This window comes from Gossypium hirsutum, chromosome A11 (genome assembly GCF_007990345.1).
Source record: "Gossypium hirsutum isolate 1008001.06 chromosome A11, Gossypium_hirsutum_v2.1, whole genome shotgun sequence".
Classification (NCBI taxonomy): Eukaryota; Viridiplantae; Streptophyta; class Magnoliopsida; order Malvales; family Malvaceae; genus Gossypium; species Gossypium hirsutum.
This window is the reverse complement of record NC_053434.1, coordinates 1,223,526-1,239,457: the sequence shown is the minus strand read 5'-3', so window position 1 is coordinate 1,239,457 and position 15,932 is coordinate 1,223,526. Positions and strand designations below refer to the sequence as shown.

The following is a 15,932-nucleotide window of genomic DNA, read 5'->3' as shown; positions in this document are numbered from 1 at the left end:
TAATCGGATTGATAATCGATCGAAGTAGCAATTTAGAGAAGGGTATTAAACTGTTGACTCAAGAATTGATATAAATAGGTTGAATCGAACAAAAAAATGATTGAACAGAATTTTTAATATTATTTATTTTTGAGAATTTTTAATTAATTATTTAATCATAAAGGTTGACCTGGTCAAACTAATGGTCTAATTGATTTAACCATTACTTCAGTATAAAAACCTTGAGTAAAACAGATAAATAACTTCAAATACAAACATGGTGCATATTAAACACGTATTCGTGCTATATTTTTGCATAAAATTCAAATTTATCATGTCTAATTTGTTTATAATCCTATTAGTTTATATAAAGGTTATCAGATACATTATTTTATTTTCACTACAATTTAAAAGGAATATGTTTGCTTGTGAATTTTACTAGTAATCACTTTTTCATACATTAATACCCAATACTTTAATAATTATCATTTAAATGTGTAGGATACGTCCATTAAATAAGAAATTTAACTAATAAATGGTGATTAATCATGTATTGAATAATAATAGATAAAAAAAAGTAAAAGAAAAATCTACAAATATGAAAATTGATTAATGTATTAAAAAATAAAGAATGAAAAAAAATAATCAAATGGATTTCAACCCATTTCTAACCATCATAAATACAATATTTGCCTCAAAAATGAACCCTAAAAATAAAAGAAGCAATAGCTTATGATCTAGAAAACTAAACATCATTGAATAGTACCACATCAGCATATGTGACTAAAATATAAAAGTAAAAACTTGAACTCAATATAATCATCCAAAAATATTTTACCAAATGGCTTCGTATCGTTTAATCTTTCTTCTTCTCTTTCAATTTCCCTTTATGAATCTTAGACAGAACCTTCTTATCAAACTCCACATACTGTTTCTTCAACTCAATTATTGCCTTCTCAGAAAATGAATCCACCTTGTCTTCATATTTCTCATACATCACCAGTACAGTGTGCAGTAGAACAAATACTGTCATGAAAATATATATAGTGTGTGTAAAAATATATATATCTACTGTACTAAATGCTTGAGGCCAATAATATAAGAGAACAATGGTAAGTACTTTATTGACAATGGTTAAGTACTTTATTGACCATGGACGAATTCAGAAATTTTTTAAAGAGGGCCGAAATTGAATTATAAGTTTTTTGTGAGGTTGAAGTGTACTTTTATCTAATATCAATTTTTTAAGGGACTACATAGATTTTTTTTATTTTTAGGGGTCAAAGTACAATTTTATATTTTTAGGGGTCAAAGTACAATTTTACTATATATTAACTGTAGGGTTAGTAAATTTCTTTTTTATTACCCAACTATCTTGAATTTTTTTGTGTTTCCATTTTTATGCTAGCCTGCCAATAACTAAAAAAGACAAAATTGAATAGTTCGGTCATTATTAGTATAGTTTACCCTTAACTTCAAATTTTTTTTTTTGATAAAACCCTTAACTTCAATTATATTATTTATTAGGGGACTAAAAGACTATCTTTCCATTTGAGGGCCAAGACCCCTACCTCTCTCTAGATTCACCTAAGGTTCAAACCATGTTGTTGTCGCCTTCTGAATTTGTAAAATGTACAAAAAAAATTATAAAGAAAATAATGAAATTACTTACCAATGTAGACCAATGTCAAGAATTTAAAACAACTGCCAATCACTGATACCATCCATAATCCACAAACAACCTGATAACAGAACACCAAATGATACCTGGTGAGTTGCAAACATATCGTTTTTATTAACTTTTAGAAATTTTTTATCATATCAATAGATAATAAATTTAGATTTTTTTTTCCTTAAAAGAAATGCATGATGAATAATTGTTATTCAATTAGGATGTAATATGAAATAACAATTAAATTCTGATTTCAAATAACTTAAACAGATTCAAATTCAGATATTTCAAAAATTATAAATATTCTATTGCGCTATCATCCCTATTTTTCTTTTAATGTTGGCAATGGCAGATATTAACATACTAGAAGAATTTTTTCAAGGCAGATATGAACATTAACATACAGCAAGAAACGACTTCACGTCACTTCCAAATGCAATGTGCCGAAGATGACCCAGAGCTTGGTTCATCTTATATCTCACTATAGATGCAACTTCAAGGACACACTTGTCAGGAAATACAGCATCTGGAATGTTTGGTGGAGGCCTTTCATGGCGGAAAAGAAAGTTATAAAATTACAATAATGAAAAAAAAAATCAAACAAAAGGGAATTTAATGCTTGAAACCTTACTTGTCGATGAAGTTTGAGACATGGGACCATAGGAAAAGGGTAATTAGAGTGAGTATCAATATATGGCAAATCAAGGTGATTAAATGGTAATCAAGCAATTCAAATAGAACCCATAATGCTGTTGCACAACCAAACACGCTTCCAGAAATTCCCTTGTTCCTCCATAGAAGAACATCAGCAGCTGTAAAACAAGATCAAATTTTAATAAAATAAAAGAAATAACGGATTAACACAGAGGCTTTTGTTTTGTTGTAAGCTTTGATCAAGAAATGTTGATCATGGAAATCGAAAATAACAAAAAAAAAATTGTCGTACTTTCAAAGAAGATTCATCCATTCATAATATTATCCATTCAAATGAAGAACATATTCAAAATTAATGCCCCGTTTGACAGAAAAATGGCAAAACACACACACACACGCACAAAAAAAAAAATTGGATGTAACTAAAAACGGCAGCATCTATCTGATCGAAATAAATTACATGAGCAATTTCCGTAATTAAAACGTCAGATATGAAATTAATTAACAAAAATAGAGCATTTCATAAAATGCAATCAACTGATGTTCATTTAAAGCATCGATTGATAAAAATGATAATATCGAATCTAGTATTTTATTAAGATTTTTAAGATATTAGTGAGTACGTTTTCCGGCTCCTAAGACTTGGTGAAGAGGCTTCTCTCTGCCAAACAGGCGATAAACATTGGGCTTGAGAGATTTAGAGTGAGAGGGCGTGTCGTCGTCGGAACCGGAAGATGAAGAAGATGATGATGATGAAGAGAAACCGCCGGAGATCTTACCGGCGACCTTATCCATCGACATATATTCGTGCCCCGTCATTGAAAATCTCTTATGAGTCTGATCGAACGAAACAGGGCGTAACGGGATTTGCAGAAACGAAACGAGGGTAACGCAAATCGAGGCGTTTAAATTTGTAAGTTTGGAGGTGGAAAGTGGGAATCCGAAGCTTAGGTTCGGGATAAGACGAGCCTTAGGTGTGTAACAGAATACGAAGAAAACGCAAGCGCCTGTAATTTTCTTAATCTAGTTTTTTAAATAATTTACAGTGAGTTCAGATAGGGATAAAATCTCTTTTTTATAAATTTTAATTTTAATTTTTAGCATTTTAATTCACTTACATTTTAAAATTTTTTATATCAATTTTTTTTAAAATTTAGTGTGATATTTTAAATTTTAAAAATTCACTTTGTAGTAATAAAACTAAAAAATTATATTATAATGAATTTAAATTTAATAAAATAATTTTAACTATATTAATAATTATATTTAAATTTTAAAAATTAAAAAGTAAATTCCAAGTTCAAATTTACAAAAATATAAAGATTAATGATGTATTTTAACCAATTTAAATTTACAAAAATATATTACACTAATAGTATCCTATGATATTTTGTCGTTGCAAAAGAATGAAAGAATAATGACATTATATATGTTCAATTTAAATTGTCACGTGAGTTACCATATTTAAAAATATTTTTATTAAAATAATAATAATTCGAATCTTTTTAAAAAATTGATGATTAAATTTGACACTTTAAAAAAATATATCAAATTTAGCTAAAAGAAAAAAAATTATTTTATACATCATTCCCACCACGTCATCCACGATTCTTTTTCAATTATTTAATGATATTTCAATAATTTTTTCATGTCATTGACACATAATTTTAATAATTTTTTATCCTGAATCCCAAATTCAAGGTTCAAGGTTCGGAATAAAAAATTATTAAAATTATACGTCAATGATATATAAAAAATTGCTAAAATGTCTTTAAATAATTGAAAAGAGATCATGAATGATTTGATGGGAAGGATCCATAAAATAATTTCTTTAAAAAAACGAATAAGAGCTAAAATAACAAAAATGTGACCACTAAAAGTTAAATTTGATATTAAGCTCTTTTATATATAAAATTTTACTTTTGATAATAAATACATCAATGCAGCAGTAAAACAATGATTTCTCGACTAATGCTTTGATGTCTCATGCACTATATCAAAACCCTAATTGAGATTTGGGATAAACATGCAAGTTAATTCCAGAAAGGCATTAAAGTATAATACAACCATTTTTAACTGCAATGTAATCACTAATATTACATGATAAATGGATAAAACCTCCATGAAAACACACCCTCACATTTTCTGAAACTCAGGGACTCGTGATCAAGGTTATTCCACAAACTTGTTTCTTAAATGCTAATTGACAAAGTAAAAAGAATAACCAAAACTTCAGTGTTAAAGATGCAACTGAATTAAGATCTTCACATGAAATTGCATATAAAAGTAGGTACCAGAGACTAGACAGAAGGCATTAATTTTAGATACTACGCGATGCTCCTCACGTATTGGTCAAGAGCTGTATTAAACAACTCACACCTGCAAGAAGAAAAAACAACCGTACACCAATTAACAGACCGCGGAAGAAGTATTTGAACCTTGTGATTAATGCATCTCTATAGAGCTAACGGAGTAACTTTCTTGGCATTTCATCAAATAAAGGTAACGGTTTTTATCCAAAATATATGGAAAAAGGATGTGAAACAAATCCAAGAATGATCCTAACCCACGAGCCATGGTTTAGGCTTAGGCTACGAAATTCCACTCATTCTATTTAAAAATTTCGTTAAAGACACCTGTTGAACTGAAAATATGCCATGATTAACCGATTCATCAACAACATAACCAATTTACAAAATTAATTGATTGGGCAGAAATGGAACTACAGTTATCTGACTAATGAACTTACTCATCAAATTCGGGCCCATTGTAGTGTAATTTTACCCTATTGGCTGCAGATGGTTTCAGTGTATGTAACCAATCATTTATCTTAGTTGATTTTATTATATATAACCCCTTTTCCACAGATTATTTAGCAAAGGAAGGTCCTAAAGGACCCCAACAGTATCATAACTTTTGTCTCAATCAAATCGTGCATCCAACTTATTGCAAATTCACAAGGCACAAGTAGTATCATAAGATAGAAAAGTAGAAACCAAACCTGAAGATGGTCCTAACAAGAAGTCACAAATCATTTGTTAGAAGGTTGTGTACATAAACATGAAATTTGAAAATAATGCAGTCCAATTCACTATTTGTATTAAACAGGAGAAAAATAGTTAGAAACTTCAGTAACAGAGATAACCAAATATGCAAATAATATAGCATGAATCAACTGGGTTAACAAGTGGTTGTCACAACAGTTCAAACCTTAAAGGATAAACATGTAAGCTATTAGCTAGGAAAAAGGGAGGTTTGTTTACCTGATAAGAGTCCCAGGAGTATAGAGTGGGTTCTTGGCAACATACTCAACATACAGGTTATAAATATACTTGAGTGTTTCACGAAGATCACCAGTCCTAGGATTAGTTACCAAAATGAACTGCAAAAGAATGGCAAAGTCAGAATTTCATATATAAATCTCCACATAAAAGGAGGGAGGGTCACAATAACGATGTCAAAGCATACAGCAAAACAAAAATAGGTATCCTAGACAATGCCAACCAGGGTCATGATGCTACCACTGAGTTATTTTAATTGTCCCTGAAAACCTTAAAGAAGGTTTTGCATAGTACTTATTGAATAAGTCATTTTGAGAATGAAGCACACTAGACTTCTCACCCAGCAATATGAAGCATCTAGTGACACATAGGAGCAGTGAACCTATAGAAGGAACCTAAAAAATAAAGCTTCCAAATTCTGGGTGTATTTTAGAGTTAAATTTAAATGATAGTCCAAGAGGGAGGACCTCTAGTAAGAAATATATGAATTCAAAAAAAATAAACGTAAGTAATTCCAGGACCGTACTAGAAACATGAATACATTATGCAAATTATGTCGAAAAGAGATACCATGAGTTCAAAACAATGGAGAGCCCTGATAGATAGCTAATCAGGTTAAACAATTCTTAGTCCTCCATTACTATAAACCACAATTTGAAACTTCCCCCAGTCTTAACTCACAGCTCCATTTGCAATTTATTGAAGTTAGAGGTGTAACAACCCACTAATTCAAAAAATGTAGCCTCAATTCATCTATGAGACAAAAACATCAAGCGCATCAATGAACTTAAAAGAAACCTATAAAATTGCTGAGTGCATTTTAAAGCTAATTGTAAATTGAGGCAAACCTTAATCCCCGACGGAGTTTCCATGAAGCTAAGCTTGTAAGTATTAGTACGGAAGCTATGAAAGGAACACCCTTGACCAGGCAACTGAGGAATCCCTAGATTTCCCTTCTCAGCACTGCGCATCATCAACAAAAAATTATAAACTGCAACTGAAAATTGATGCTGAAATGAATGAAGAGATAAAGAAACGAAGTGATACTTAGTGGGATCCATTTTGGCAGTTAGGGATTTGAGAGAGAAAAGGAGACCAAACATGAGCTTGTGATCTTGTTGAGGGTTGAGAGTATGGAGAGGGCGGTTCCACTCCCTGTAAAGCAAGCACACACCGTTTCGATTGAATACGTACATCATGTGGGCGTTGTTACCCGTCGCCGTCGGCACCGGCGGTGATGGACTGATCTCTGAACCCCCAAAGAACTGCATTTCCTTTTTCAATTATATATATAGTTTGTCTCGGATCTGATATGTATGATCAGAGACCTGATCGGACCTCGATTGTGCCGAGCAATCCTGCTTACGGGTTCAAGAATCGGAACTCTTGGGAGTTAAAGGCAGTGACCAAATGAGCCGAAGAAAGAAAAGATCTAGCAGGCGGTCATCTTCTTTGTTGGAATGCCCAATGGCCTATATATGGTCCAATCAATCTTGTTTTAGATTGTGTGAAAATTTGACGCAAGGTGGGTTTGGAATTTGGATCTGTGGTTAAAATAGTAGTAAAACGAAATCAAGTTTGGAGCTGACAATAATATATTAGATTATGGCGTGGGAGAAAAAATTCATGTGGAAAATATAATCATTTGAAGTTGAAATAAAAACTATTCCAAAAATATATAAAAAAAACTAAATGAAATTAAAAAATTTTATTAGCTCAATTTTTTCAATTCAAACCTCTGTTTTGTGGATAATGGTGTGCGATTTTTGAGGTAATTGTTGTTGGATCACTTCTTTAACTTTTTTTTTTAATTTTAATCCACGCTTTTATGGTTTTTGTTTTATCTATTCTATTTTCTTTTAAAGCAGTAAGATATTATTTTTAATTTTTAATTTTTAGTCGTATTGCTGGCATAAATTTTAATTTATCAATATAAAAGTGTCGTCAAACCTATTGAAGATCATCCTCAAAAGTCCTTATCATGATAAAACACAATAACAATGCTTGTAAATTTAGAATATGAGACGAGGAAGTTAGGCTATTTAAGGCTTGATATTTTATGCATTATTGATGCAATGAGACATTAATACTCTTGATAATGATTTCTTGATCGACCAGAGTTCATCGTCAAGTAAGTTTGATGCTGATAGAGCTAAGATGCAATTTTCAACGCTTTGAGTTATGCATCTCTGATTTGTTTATGAATTCTTTCAATGTTATGGGTATTGTTTGTTTATCTTATTTCTTTTTTGAGATTATTTTGTAAATATGACATTTAAGCTTCAATTTCTATCATTTGTAGTGATTTGTTTTAACAAAAATGACTACTTTGTTTTTTAATGAAAAGACTAATTTATCCCTTTTTAAAGTAGAACAAAATACATTTCACCTCTTAGATACTCCATGATATTTTTATCAATTTTTTTTATAATGAAACCCTGTATTATTGTTATTGGGCTAAAGATCCAAACCACAATTTGACCAAATCCCCATCGATTTTGGATCAAAATTATTCTTATCTTAAAAAATTTAGCAATCTATGTGATAAAGGTCAAGTAACAGCTTGTTTGGTAAGGAAAAACATAAAACATTAAAATCTCGTGACTGTTCCATTATTTTCCTCTGAAAATCGGAAGGCATTACTCGCCTTTAATAAACCTTCACCTGCTGCACCATTTAGAGAACATCAACACTACTCACCCCCACAATGCAGCACCAGAAAAATATGATAGTAAAACCATTAGAACAATCTATTGAAGGGGCAAATAGAACAATCTATTGTATTAAAATATATTAAAACCGACTTTTGTTATAACCCAAACTCTTCATCTTTATCCTCGACTGCAACACCGATGTCTAATGCATGTTCAAATACAGGCATCAAAATATGATATTTCGAGCACTCCAAATACATGAAAATCTAGAAAGAACTTTAAATATTCGTGTTAGACACATACCTGACTCCAAGAATCCTCGAAAAATTTATTTAAAGTTGCAGCAAGTAAAAGTATCTTAGATGCCCCTGTAGTAGGAGCCAGATAACATTTTAACCCATTTACACAAAAAATGAGCAAATTAGTCTTTGTATGTTAGATCAAAGAGAAAATGGATCCTTCTGTTATAAATTCCATTCATTTCTACTGTTAAAAACCAATCCTCATACATCACCATGAAGTACATGTTTCTGTCAGCCTCACTTGTTTTTCAAAAGTAAAATGGATGAAATTTATAACAAAAGGACCAATTTGCGGTTTGACCTAATGTACAAGACTATCTTACTCATTTTTTTAGTAGAAAAGGCAAAATGCAATACAAATTCCTAGTACAAAAGCTTTCATGATCCCTTTACCAGTTGCAGCACCATCCAGGTTTCCATAACCAACAATACTTCTAGAGGGCAATAAGACGCAACAGAAACAAGGATAAATTGTCTTGATGTTCGACATTCTTCTTTTTTCGAGCGTCGGATAAACCCTAAACCCTAAACTACAAACATGAGAACTAAAGCTTCACGCAGCACAATCATTAGAAGACACTAATTTTCAAGAACATATAGTAAAGAATAATACTAGTATTTGCAAAAAGACAGCGCTGAGAGGACAACAAAAATTTATAACCACTGGCATTCAATATTATTATGCAACTAAAGGTTCCGGTCCAGCTTTTTATCATAGGTTAAAGCTCAATTCCATCAACGGAAACAGGCACAATACAAGATCAACAAACAAGAACGAAAGAACAATGCAAATTTCAGCCAACCGTCTGCGTCACATTACTCCTTTATCTTTGGATCTCCGGAGGTGACTTTAGGCTCGTCTTTCTTTGAAAGAGCTTCTAGCGTCTTGTAAAACTCCTCTGGAAGAGGACCAGGTCGGTGCTGAGGAACATGCTTGGGAATAGGAGCATCATTTTCGAAAACCTCACATTCATAGTCATCAGGAACACCCCATGGATCCCACTCTGCAACTTGACGACATGATAGAGAACACACATTAGCACTGAGAAAATGCAAAATACCATAATTTTTCCTAGCTATTTACTTTTAATCAAAAGCTAAGAGTAAAGCTCAAAGAACATCAAACAGCCATGAAAGTGTCAACGACTAACATGGCACCAATTTTTTTCATTTAAAGGCAAAACAAGTCGACATTTTTGCAGGAGAAGAAGTAAAGAAACCCGAAAAACACCATGGCAAGTCTCAAAACATCAAATTCATATTTAAATGCAGCAAGTTTTGAAACCAAGGTATCCTTCATATCCATTTTAAGGTCCATGGAGACTAATCCTTTCGGCATTTATGGCTGACCCTCTCATAAATGTGTCTCCAAGTTCAATGTGCTTTACCATTTTACCCTAGACTTATTGGTACTGGTAAACATGAAATTCGACGCATAGATAAAAATCATTAACATTAACAAATTCAGATATGTTAATTGTTAACCTTATGAACATATGAATATCAGTCTATCTTTCTGGCAATGCAAAGAATTCTCAGCTGGAACAAGCTTTAATGGAACCAAATTTGATTAAGGAAAGACTGGGACAATCAATAAGGCAAAGAACACATCTAAACCAATGACTGACCTAACGATAAGATTAAGCTTCATCGGCCCCCAAAGTTTCCTACTTTAAAGTTCAACTAAAATCCTACAACGACAAACATTTAAATAAAAAGGGGATGGCAGAGATGAAAAGCTACGAACCGATCAATTTTCCGATAAGAGTGAGCTCGTCACGCGCTTCCTCGATGAGCTCCTCGACCTGGCCACATCCAAGGCGCTTCTCAATCATTTCCCAATCTTCTTCCTCTTGGCAAACCTTCAGACGGTGGCGCGTGAAGCTCTCAACGGCCTTACGGTAACCCTCGTCTTCAGGTACGGCCTGGATCTCCTTCAGAGTCTTGTTGTAGAGACCGATAAGGACTTCCCTTGCGTTAGGTACAACGTCTAATCCGACGATCCCCGTTGTCTCCTTCACCTTAGCCAACAACGGCCGCGATATCATTCGCAAAAACATTCTTTTAGCCTTTTTTTCCTTCCTTTTTTACACTCTGATTCTGCAGATCACCAAATTCACACTCCCCCCTTCTACCAGATGTTTCTGCTTTTACTTTGAGTTGAGTTAGAGGGTGGTTGTAATGAATCTTAGCCGTCTTTTCCTCGTGTGTGTGCCTAGCCCCAAAATCGGACGGTTCCGCTGCACTCCAGTGCTTTTCGCAGGCTTAATTTGTAATTTGGGCCAAAAACAGAGCAGCCCATATTACTGAAAGGTAAAATCTGTAGCGCCAATACCTAATGGCCCAAGTATTTATAAAATAAAAGGAAAACTACGCCCAATATCACTAAACAATTAGTAAGTTTATATTTTTGTCACTCAATTTCAAAAGATCACAAAATGATAATTAAATTATTTAAAAAATTAATTTAAGTTACTAAGCTGTGAAAATTATTTCTATATAACATTCTCTGCCTACACCGTCTGCACCAATTGAAAGCTCTCATTCTCGTTCTCTAATATACTTTTGTTTTACTTTGAGTTGAGTTATATGGTGGTTCTTGTCCTCATGTGGGCATATTCCCAAAATCGGACGGTTCCAGTTCCTTCCTGTGTTTTAGCAGGTTTAATTTGTAATTTGGGTCGAAAAATAGAACAGCCCGTAATAGTGAAAGGTGAAATATGTAGAGCGGAAACCCAATGACCCAAAAATAGATCAGATCATGATCAGTTTTTTTTTTGTCCAGACCCTTTTTTGTTTGATTTAGTTATTATAACTTTTAAAAAATATTTTATTAATTTTTATATCTTTTATAATTAAATTCAAAATAATTTTTTAAATTTTTTAATAAAATGTAAGAGTTATTTATAAATCCAATTAGAGACTAATATCAACTGAAAAATTAAATATAAACTCTTTGCAACTCCACCTATAAATCAGTCTATAAATAAAAAATATTAATAATAAATAATGATTTGGATCGGCCGCGTTTAGGTTAAATTTACTTTTTCTATTTATGCCTGAATTAAACTTACTAGACAAAACGAATTGCATCCCCTTTAATAGGTCTAGATACAAAAACTAAAAGGTATAATGTCAATTTCAACCTACAATATTTATAATTTTTGCCGATTCTGTTTTTTTTTTTGAGTTATTTTTTATCATTGATCTTTTACAAAAGAGAGTTAAATAATTTCTTAACAAAAATACTAAATAAAATATTAATTTTTTAACAATATTGGTATGGCAACTCGTATGGTAGTTTACATATATTTTCATATTGACATAATATTATTTGTCTTATATGTTCGCCAATGAATAATTTAAAAATTATAAAATATTCAAACTAAAAATTAAAAAAAAATTAGCATCAAATACATGTGGATTGTCATACGAGCTATCATGTTTAAAAAATTAACGATTTAGTTAATATCTTTGTTTAAAAAATAAATTATTCTTTTTTGAAAAATTGATTCAATTTTTTTAAAAGGTTAATAATCAAATTTAACTAAAAGAATAATTATCAAATTGATAATAATATTTAAATATTAAAAACTAAATTTGATATTATACGAAATTAAGATTACCTTTCCTTTTTCTCATATAACAAAGTTAATGATATTTGAGAGAGATTTTAAATATATATTAAGAATATTCGAATATTAAATCTTATATTTTTAACTAACTAACAAGCTTTGAATAATTAACTCAATTGTTAATTAAATTCTAACTAACTAATCATACCAAAATAAATACGGAGTAAAACTTATATATTTAAATCTAGAAATAATTTTAAAAGAGCTGAAATTAAATTATAAAATTTTGAGGTGTTTAAATCGTGTATTAATTTATGTTTTCATCATTTTTAGGGAGTAAAACAACTTTTTTTTTAATTAAAGTGCATTTTGCATATATTAATTTATAATCTAATCATTTTGTGAAACAATTGAATTACAATTTTTTTTAATTTTTTAAGTTCACCCCTCGGATTCACTTTTCTAATAAATCTTGAAAATATTAAAATGTTACAACTTTTTATTAAAAAAACTTTTAAACAATAAAAGTACCATTGAGACCTTGTATTAATAGTTAGATTGCAATTTTCTCCTTCTATTAAAAAAATTGTAAATTAGTCTTTATATATTATATCAAAGAACAAACTAGTCATTATATTAAAATTTTCATCCATTTCTATTATTAAAAAACTTGTCATTATACATTAATACCACGTATAACTGTTTAGATTTTCCGTTAATTATGCTAGTCTTTAATAGTAAAAATTGATGAAACTTTTAATGAACATGACTAATTTAGTCTTTTATATAATATACAAAGACTAACTTATATATTTATAAACAAAAAAAATAAAATACAATTTTACCCTAATATACCGTCTTAATAATTTTACCTTCTAAACATATTTATAAACAAATTCATCGACTCAATTTCTCAACATTGACAAGGTCCGTATTTGGTCACATTCTTGCATTTAAAACCTTGTAATTGATCAATTTGGACTAACAAGTTGCACAAACACCTCTATACATCACCTCCCATGACCATCCATGGTTTTCTAGTACGGGGATGTCAACGATAATAAATTACTCTACTCTTAACTAAGATGCTATTATTTTATTTGCCTATTGAATTAAACTACCCCTAATTAAAATATTAATAATTTGAAGAAAAGAATTTTAATTATTAATAATGCATAAAATAAATTTGACCAACTGTTGTATCTAAAAATAAAAGAAAAGTTTGACCGAACGGATCCAACGAGCGAACCCCACCCGTGTGAACCCACAGGAAAAATAACAAAAGCGACTTTTTGTCTCGTGATGAAGGCATCCCAACCGGACATGGTTTCACGTTCCGAAATTAGACTAAATAATATATTATTATATTCTGCACTTATGTAATATATTTATAAAATATATATAAATTAAATGTGATTTTAATTGAGTAAATATTGTTAAATTTAAAATTTATTATATTTACGCATTTTTTAAATTTTTACATATAAATATAATGATAATATTTGTTTCTTTTATAATAATAATTCTAAACCAATATATTTTTGGAAAATATCAACTTCCTTTCAACAAGTTACTGTTTTTTTAAAAATAATAATAAATTGTTGATATATTTTTTAACAATAATAATAATTTTATAGAAATTCAAAAAAATAGTGTAAAATTTTCGGATATATCATTTTATTTTCAGGGAAATGATTCTGCAGGAAATAGTTATGTTGATTCTATTTTTCTTTTCTTTTTTTTTAAATAAAATAAAATTTCGACAATTTTATTATTATAACTACAAAATTAACTATTTTTTTGAACGATACGATACAATATTAACTTTGGATGAATAGAATCTTTTCTATGACATATACACGAAATTAAAGGTGTAAAATATGCTTTCTCTTCTGTATTTTTGTTATTGAACAACTTAAAGAAGAGAAAATTAAGCTACCCAAAAAAACAAACCCTACACGTTTACCGCCCAAAAAAAGGTGAAAATAAGCCTACCAGCCACCACCGGAGGCGGCGGAGGCGGAGCTACCGGTGCCCCAAGAGGAGAACTTATCACCGAAGGCGGAGCTGTTTCCTAATCCATTACCAGTAATACTGCTGCTGCCACCGCCAGCATCACCTACGAGCTCTTCCAATCCCTTGAAGAGATCGTCATCAACATGCACGTCGGGGATCAGAAGATCATCTTCGTCATCGTTTACCGCTTCCGGTGACATTTCAGGAGCGATGTTGTCAGCGCTCTCGTCATCGTCATCTCCATTATCGCCCGCGTTGTTGTTCAAGTCGGCTGCGGTGCCTTCAGGAGCTGAAACCGTGGTCGGCGAAGTAGAGCATGAAGCTGTGGCGGGCGCGGCGGCCCTTTGAAAGGTTGATAGCTTGTTCCGAGTACTACCGGCAAGAGAATTCCGGTGAGTGGGCCTAGGGTGCGTGTGGTCACCCGTATACGTAACGATGAAGACGTTGGGTTCCAAATTACTACGCTCCACTTGTTTCCTCGCTGAGCACCCCTTTGAGCTACTGCACCTGTAGTAATTTCTGCAAAAATATATATATTTATGATAATAATAAAAATGAAAAGTAACCAAAGATGCCATTGAAGGCTACGGAAGTTAATTAACCTTGGATACGGTGACCCTTTGATAGGCTTTTGTCCGTATTTACGCCATGCCCACGGATCCGACGATAAATTATCAGCTGTTACATGGCATACAGTTCTCTTCTGCTGGTTCTTCCTGCAGAAAAAAAATGGAGGATTTTTAGCTAATGAACCAAAAACAAACAGGAGCTGCCGACGGCTCGTTTTCAGTTTTACCTCTTTCTTGGTTTTTTCAACTGCTGTTGTGTGTTTAATGGCTTAATAAACTGCTGCTGCCATTGATGATGTTGGCCACTAGATACTCCATTAATGGACCTCGAAGAGCTCGGATCTGTACCACGATTAGTGCTGATGATGGTGGTGGTGGGGTCGGATAACAAAGGCTCGTAAGAATCTTGTAAAGAACCACTTTTTTTAAGATTAGGAAATGTAAACGGATCATCTTCTTCCTCAAACGTCAACGAAGCTAAGCAAGCTAAAGGGTCTTCCCGCCAACTATCATTATTCCCATTCGAGAAATAGTTGCCTGATACGGCGGAGGTGGATGTGTTGGTGGCGGACGTACAACTCCTCACCACCGCATATAGATCCCAGTCCCCTGCAGCCATTTTCAGTTACTCCCAAAATCAACGTAGAAAGTTACCAAACACCGAATACAGCTGTTTATTTTGTTGAGCAAACGATCGGAAAAGGAAACGCACAGGCACGAGAGGAGGAAAGGACGGCGGCGCTGACTTTTTTCCAGTTGTGAATGAAAAGAAAATTAACGGAGAGAAACGAAAAGAAAAAAAAGCATAAAAGACTATTACAAAGAGTAAGAAGAGAGATGAAAAATGGTGGGTGGTGCACCTGACTTGCTATTTGTTAATTATTTATACATGTGAGAAAATCAAAATACGGGTATCACCGGAAAAAATTTTAGGATTTTTAAATTTCACTTGATTTTATGATTTAATATTAAATTATTTTAGTTAAATTTTACTTATAAAAATATTAATAAGTAATTAATTTTACTTGTAACTCCTCTCAATATTAAAACAAAAGAAAAACTCGATTAAAATATATTTAAACTCACAATTCATTTGCAATAACAAAAATACTTTAATATAAAAATAATAATTATTATAATCAAACGAAATGATAATAAAATTTAGATTCGACTCAACTAAATTTATAAATATTGAACATTATTTTTATTATAAAAATTGTTATATATTAA

The 15,932-nt window shown here is 31.6% G+C and overlaps 4 protein-coding genes across 5 annotated transcripts; all 4 read right to left on the bottom strand.

Moving 5' to 3' along the window:
- Positions 1-578: 578 nt before the first annotated feature.
- On the bottom strand, positions 579-3,294 carry LOC107923838 (reticulon-like protein B1). Its single transcript, XM_016853983.2, has 5 exons — positions 2,929-3,294; positions 2,283-2,463; positions 2,056-2,197; positions 1,652-1,721; positions 579-1,005 (listed from the first exon to the last, which is right to left on the bottom strand). Exons 1-5 carry the CDS (start codon positions 3,122-3,124, stop codon positions 836-838), a joined length of 759 nt encoding a protein of 252 aa, XP_016709472.1. The 5' UTR covers positions 3,125-3,294; the 3' UTR covers positions 579-835.
- Positions 3,295-4,355: 1,061 nt separating this feature from the next.
- On the bottom strand, positions 4,356-7,230 carry LOC107923837 (trafficking protein particle complex subunit 1). Its single transcript, XM_016853982.2, has 4 exons — positions 6,634-7,230; positions 6,435-6,549; positions 5,569-5,687; positions 4,356-4,684 (listed from the first exon to the last, which is right to left on the bottom strand). The coding sequence occupies exons 1-4, from the start codon at positions 6,855-6,857 to the stop codon at positions 4,633-4,635; spliced, it is 510 nt and encodes a 169-aa protein (XP_016709471.1). The 5' UTR covers positions 6,858-7,230; the 3' UTR covers positions 4,356-4,632.
- Positions 7,231-9,195: 1,965 nt separating this feature from the next.
- LOC107923836 (probable NADH dehydrogenase [ubiquinone] 1 alpha subcomplex subunit 5, mitochondrial) lies at positions 9,196-10,776 on the bottom strand. 2 transcript variants are annotated; one of them, XM_016853981.2, is made up of 2 exons: positions 10,290-10,776; positions 9,196-9,546 (listed from the first exon to the last, which is right to left on the bottom strand). In XM_016853981.2, the coding sequence occupies exons 1-2, from the start codon at positions 10,600-10,602 to the stop codon at positions 9,359-9,361; spliced, it is 501 nt and encodes a 166-aa protein (XP_016709470.1). In that variant the 5' UTR covers positions 10,603-10,776; the 3' UTR covers positions 9,196-9,358. The 2 variants fall into 2 exon arrangements, with proteins under 2 accessions (XP_016709470.1, XP_016709469.1); XM_016853980.2 differs by having other exon boundaries at positions 9,196-9,552; positions 10,290-10,733.
- A 3,322-nt stretch (positions 10,777-14,098) lies between these two features.
- On the bottom strand, positions 14,099-15,336 carry LOC107923243 (probable WRKY transcription factor 27). Its single transcript, NM_001327220.1, is given in 3 exon segments — positions 14,099-14,652; positions 14,736-14,849; positions 14,930-15,336. Coding segments are annotated over 3 exon segments (1,050 nt in total). The 5' UTR covers positions 15,322-15,336; the 3' UTR covers positions 14,099-14,108.
- Between the last annotated feature and the right edge of the window lie 596 nt (positions 15,337-15,932).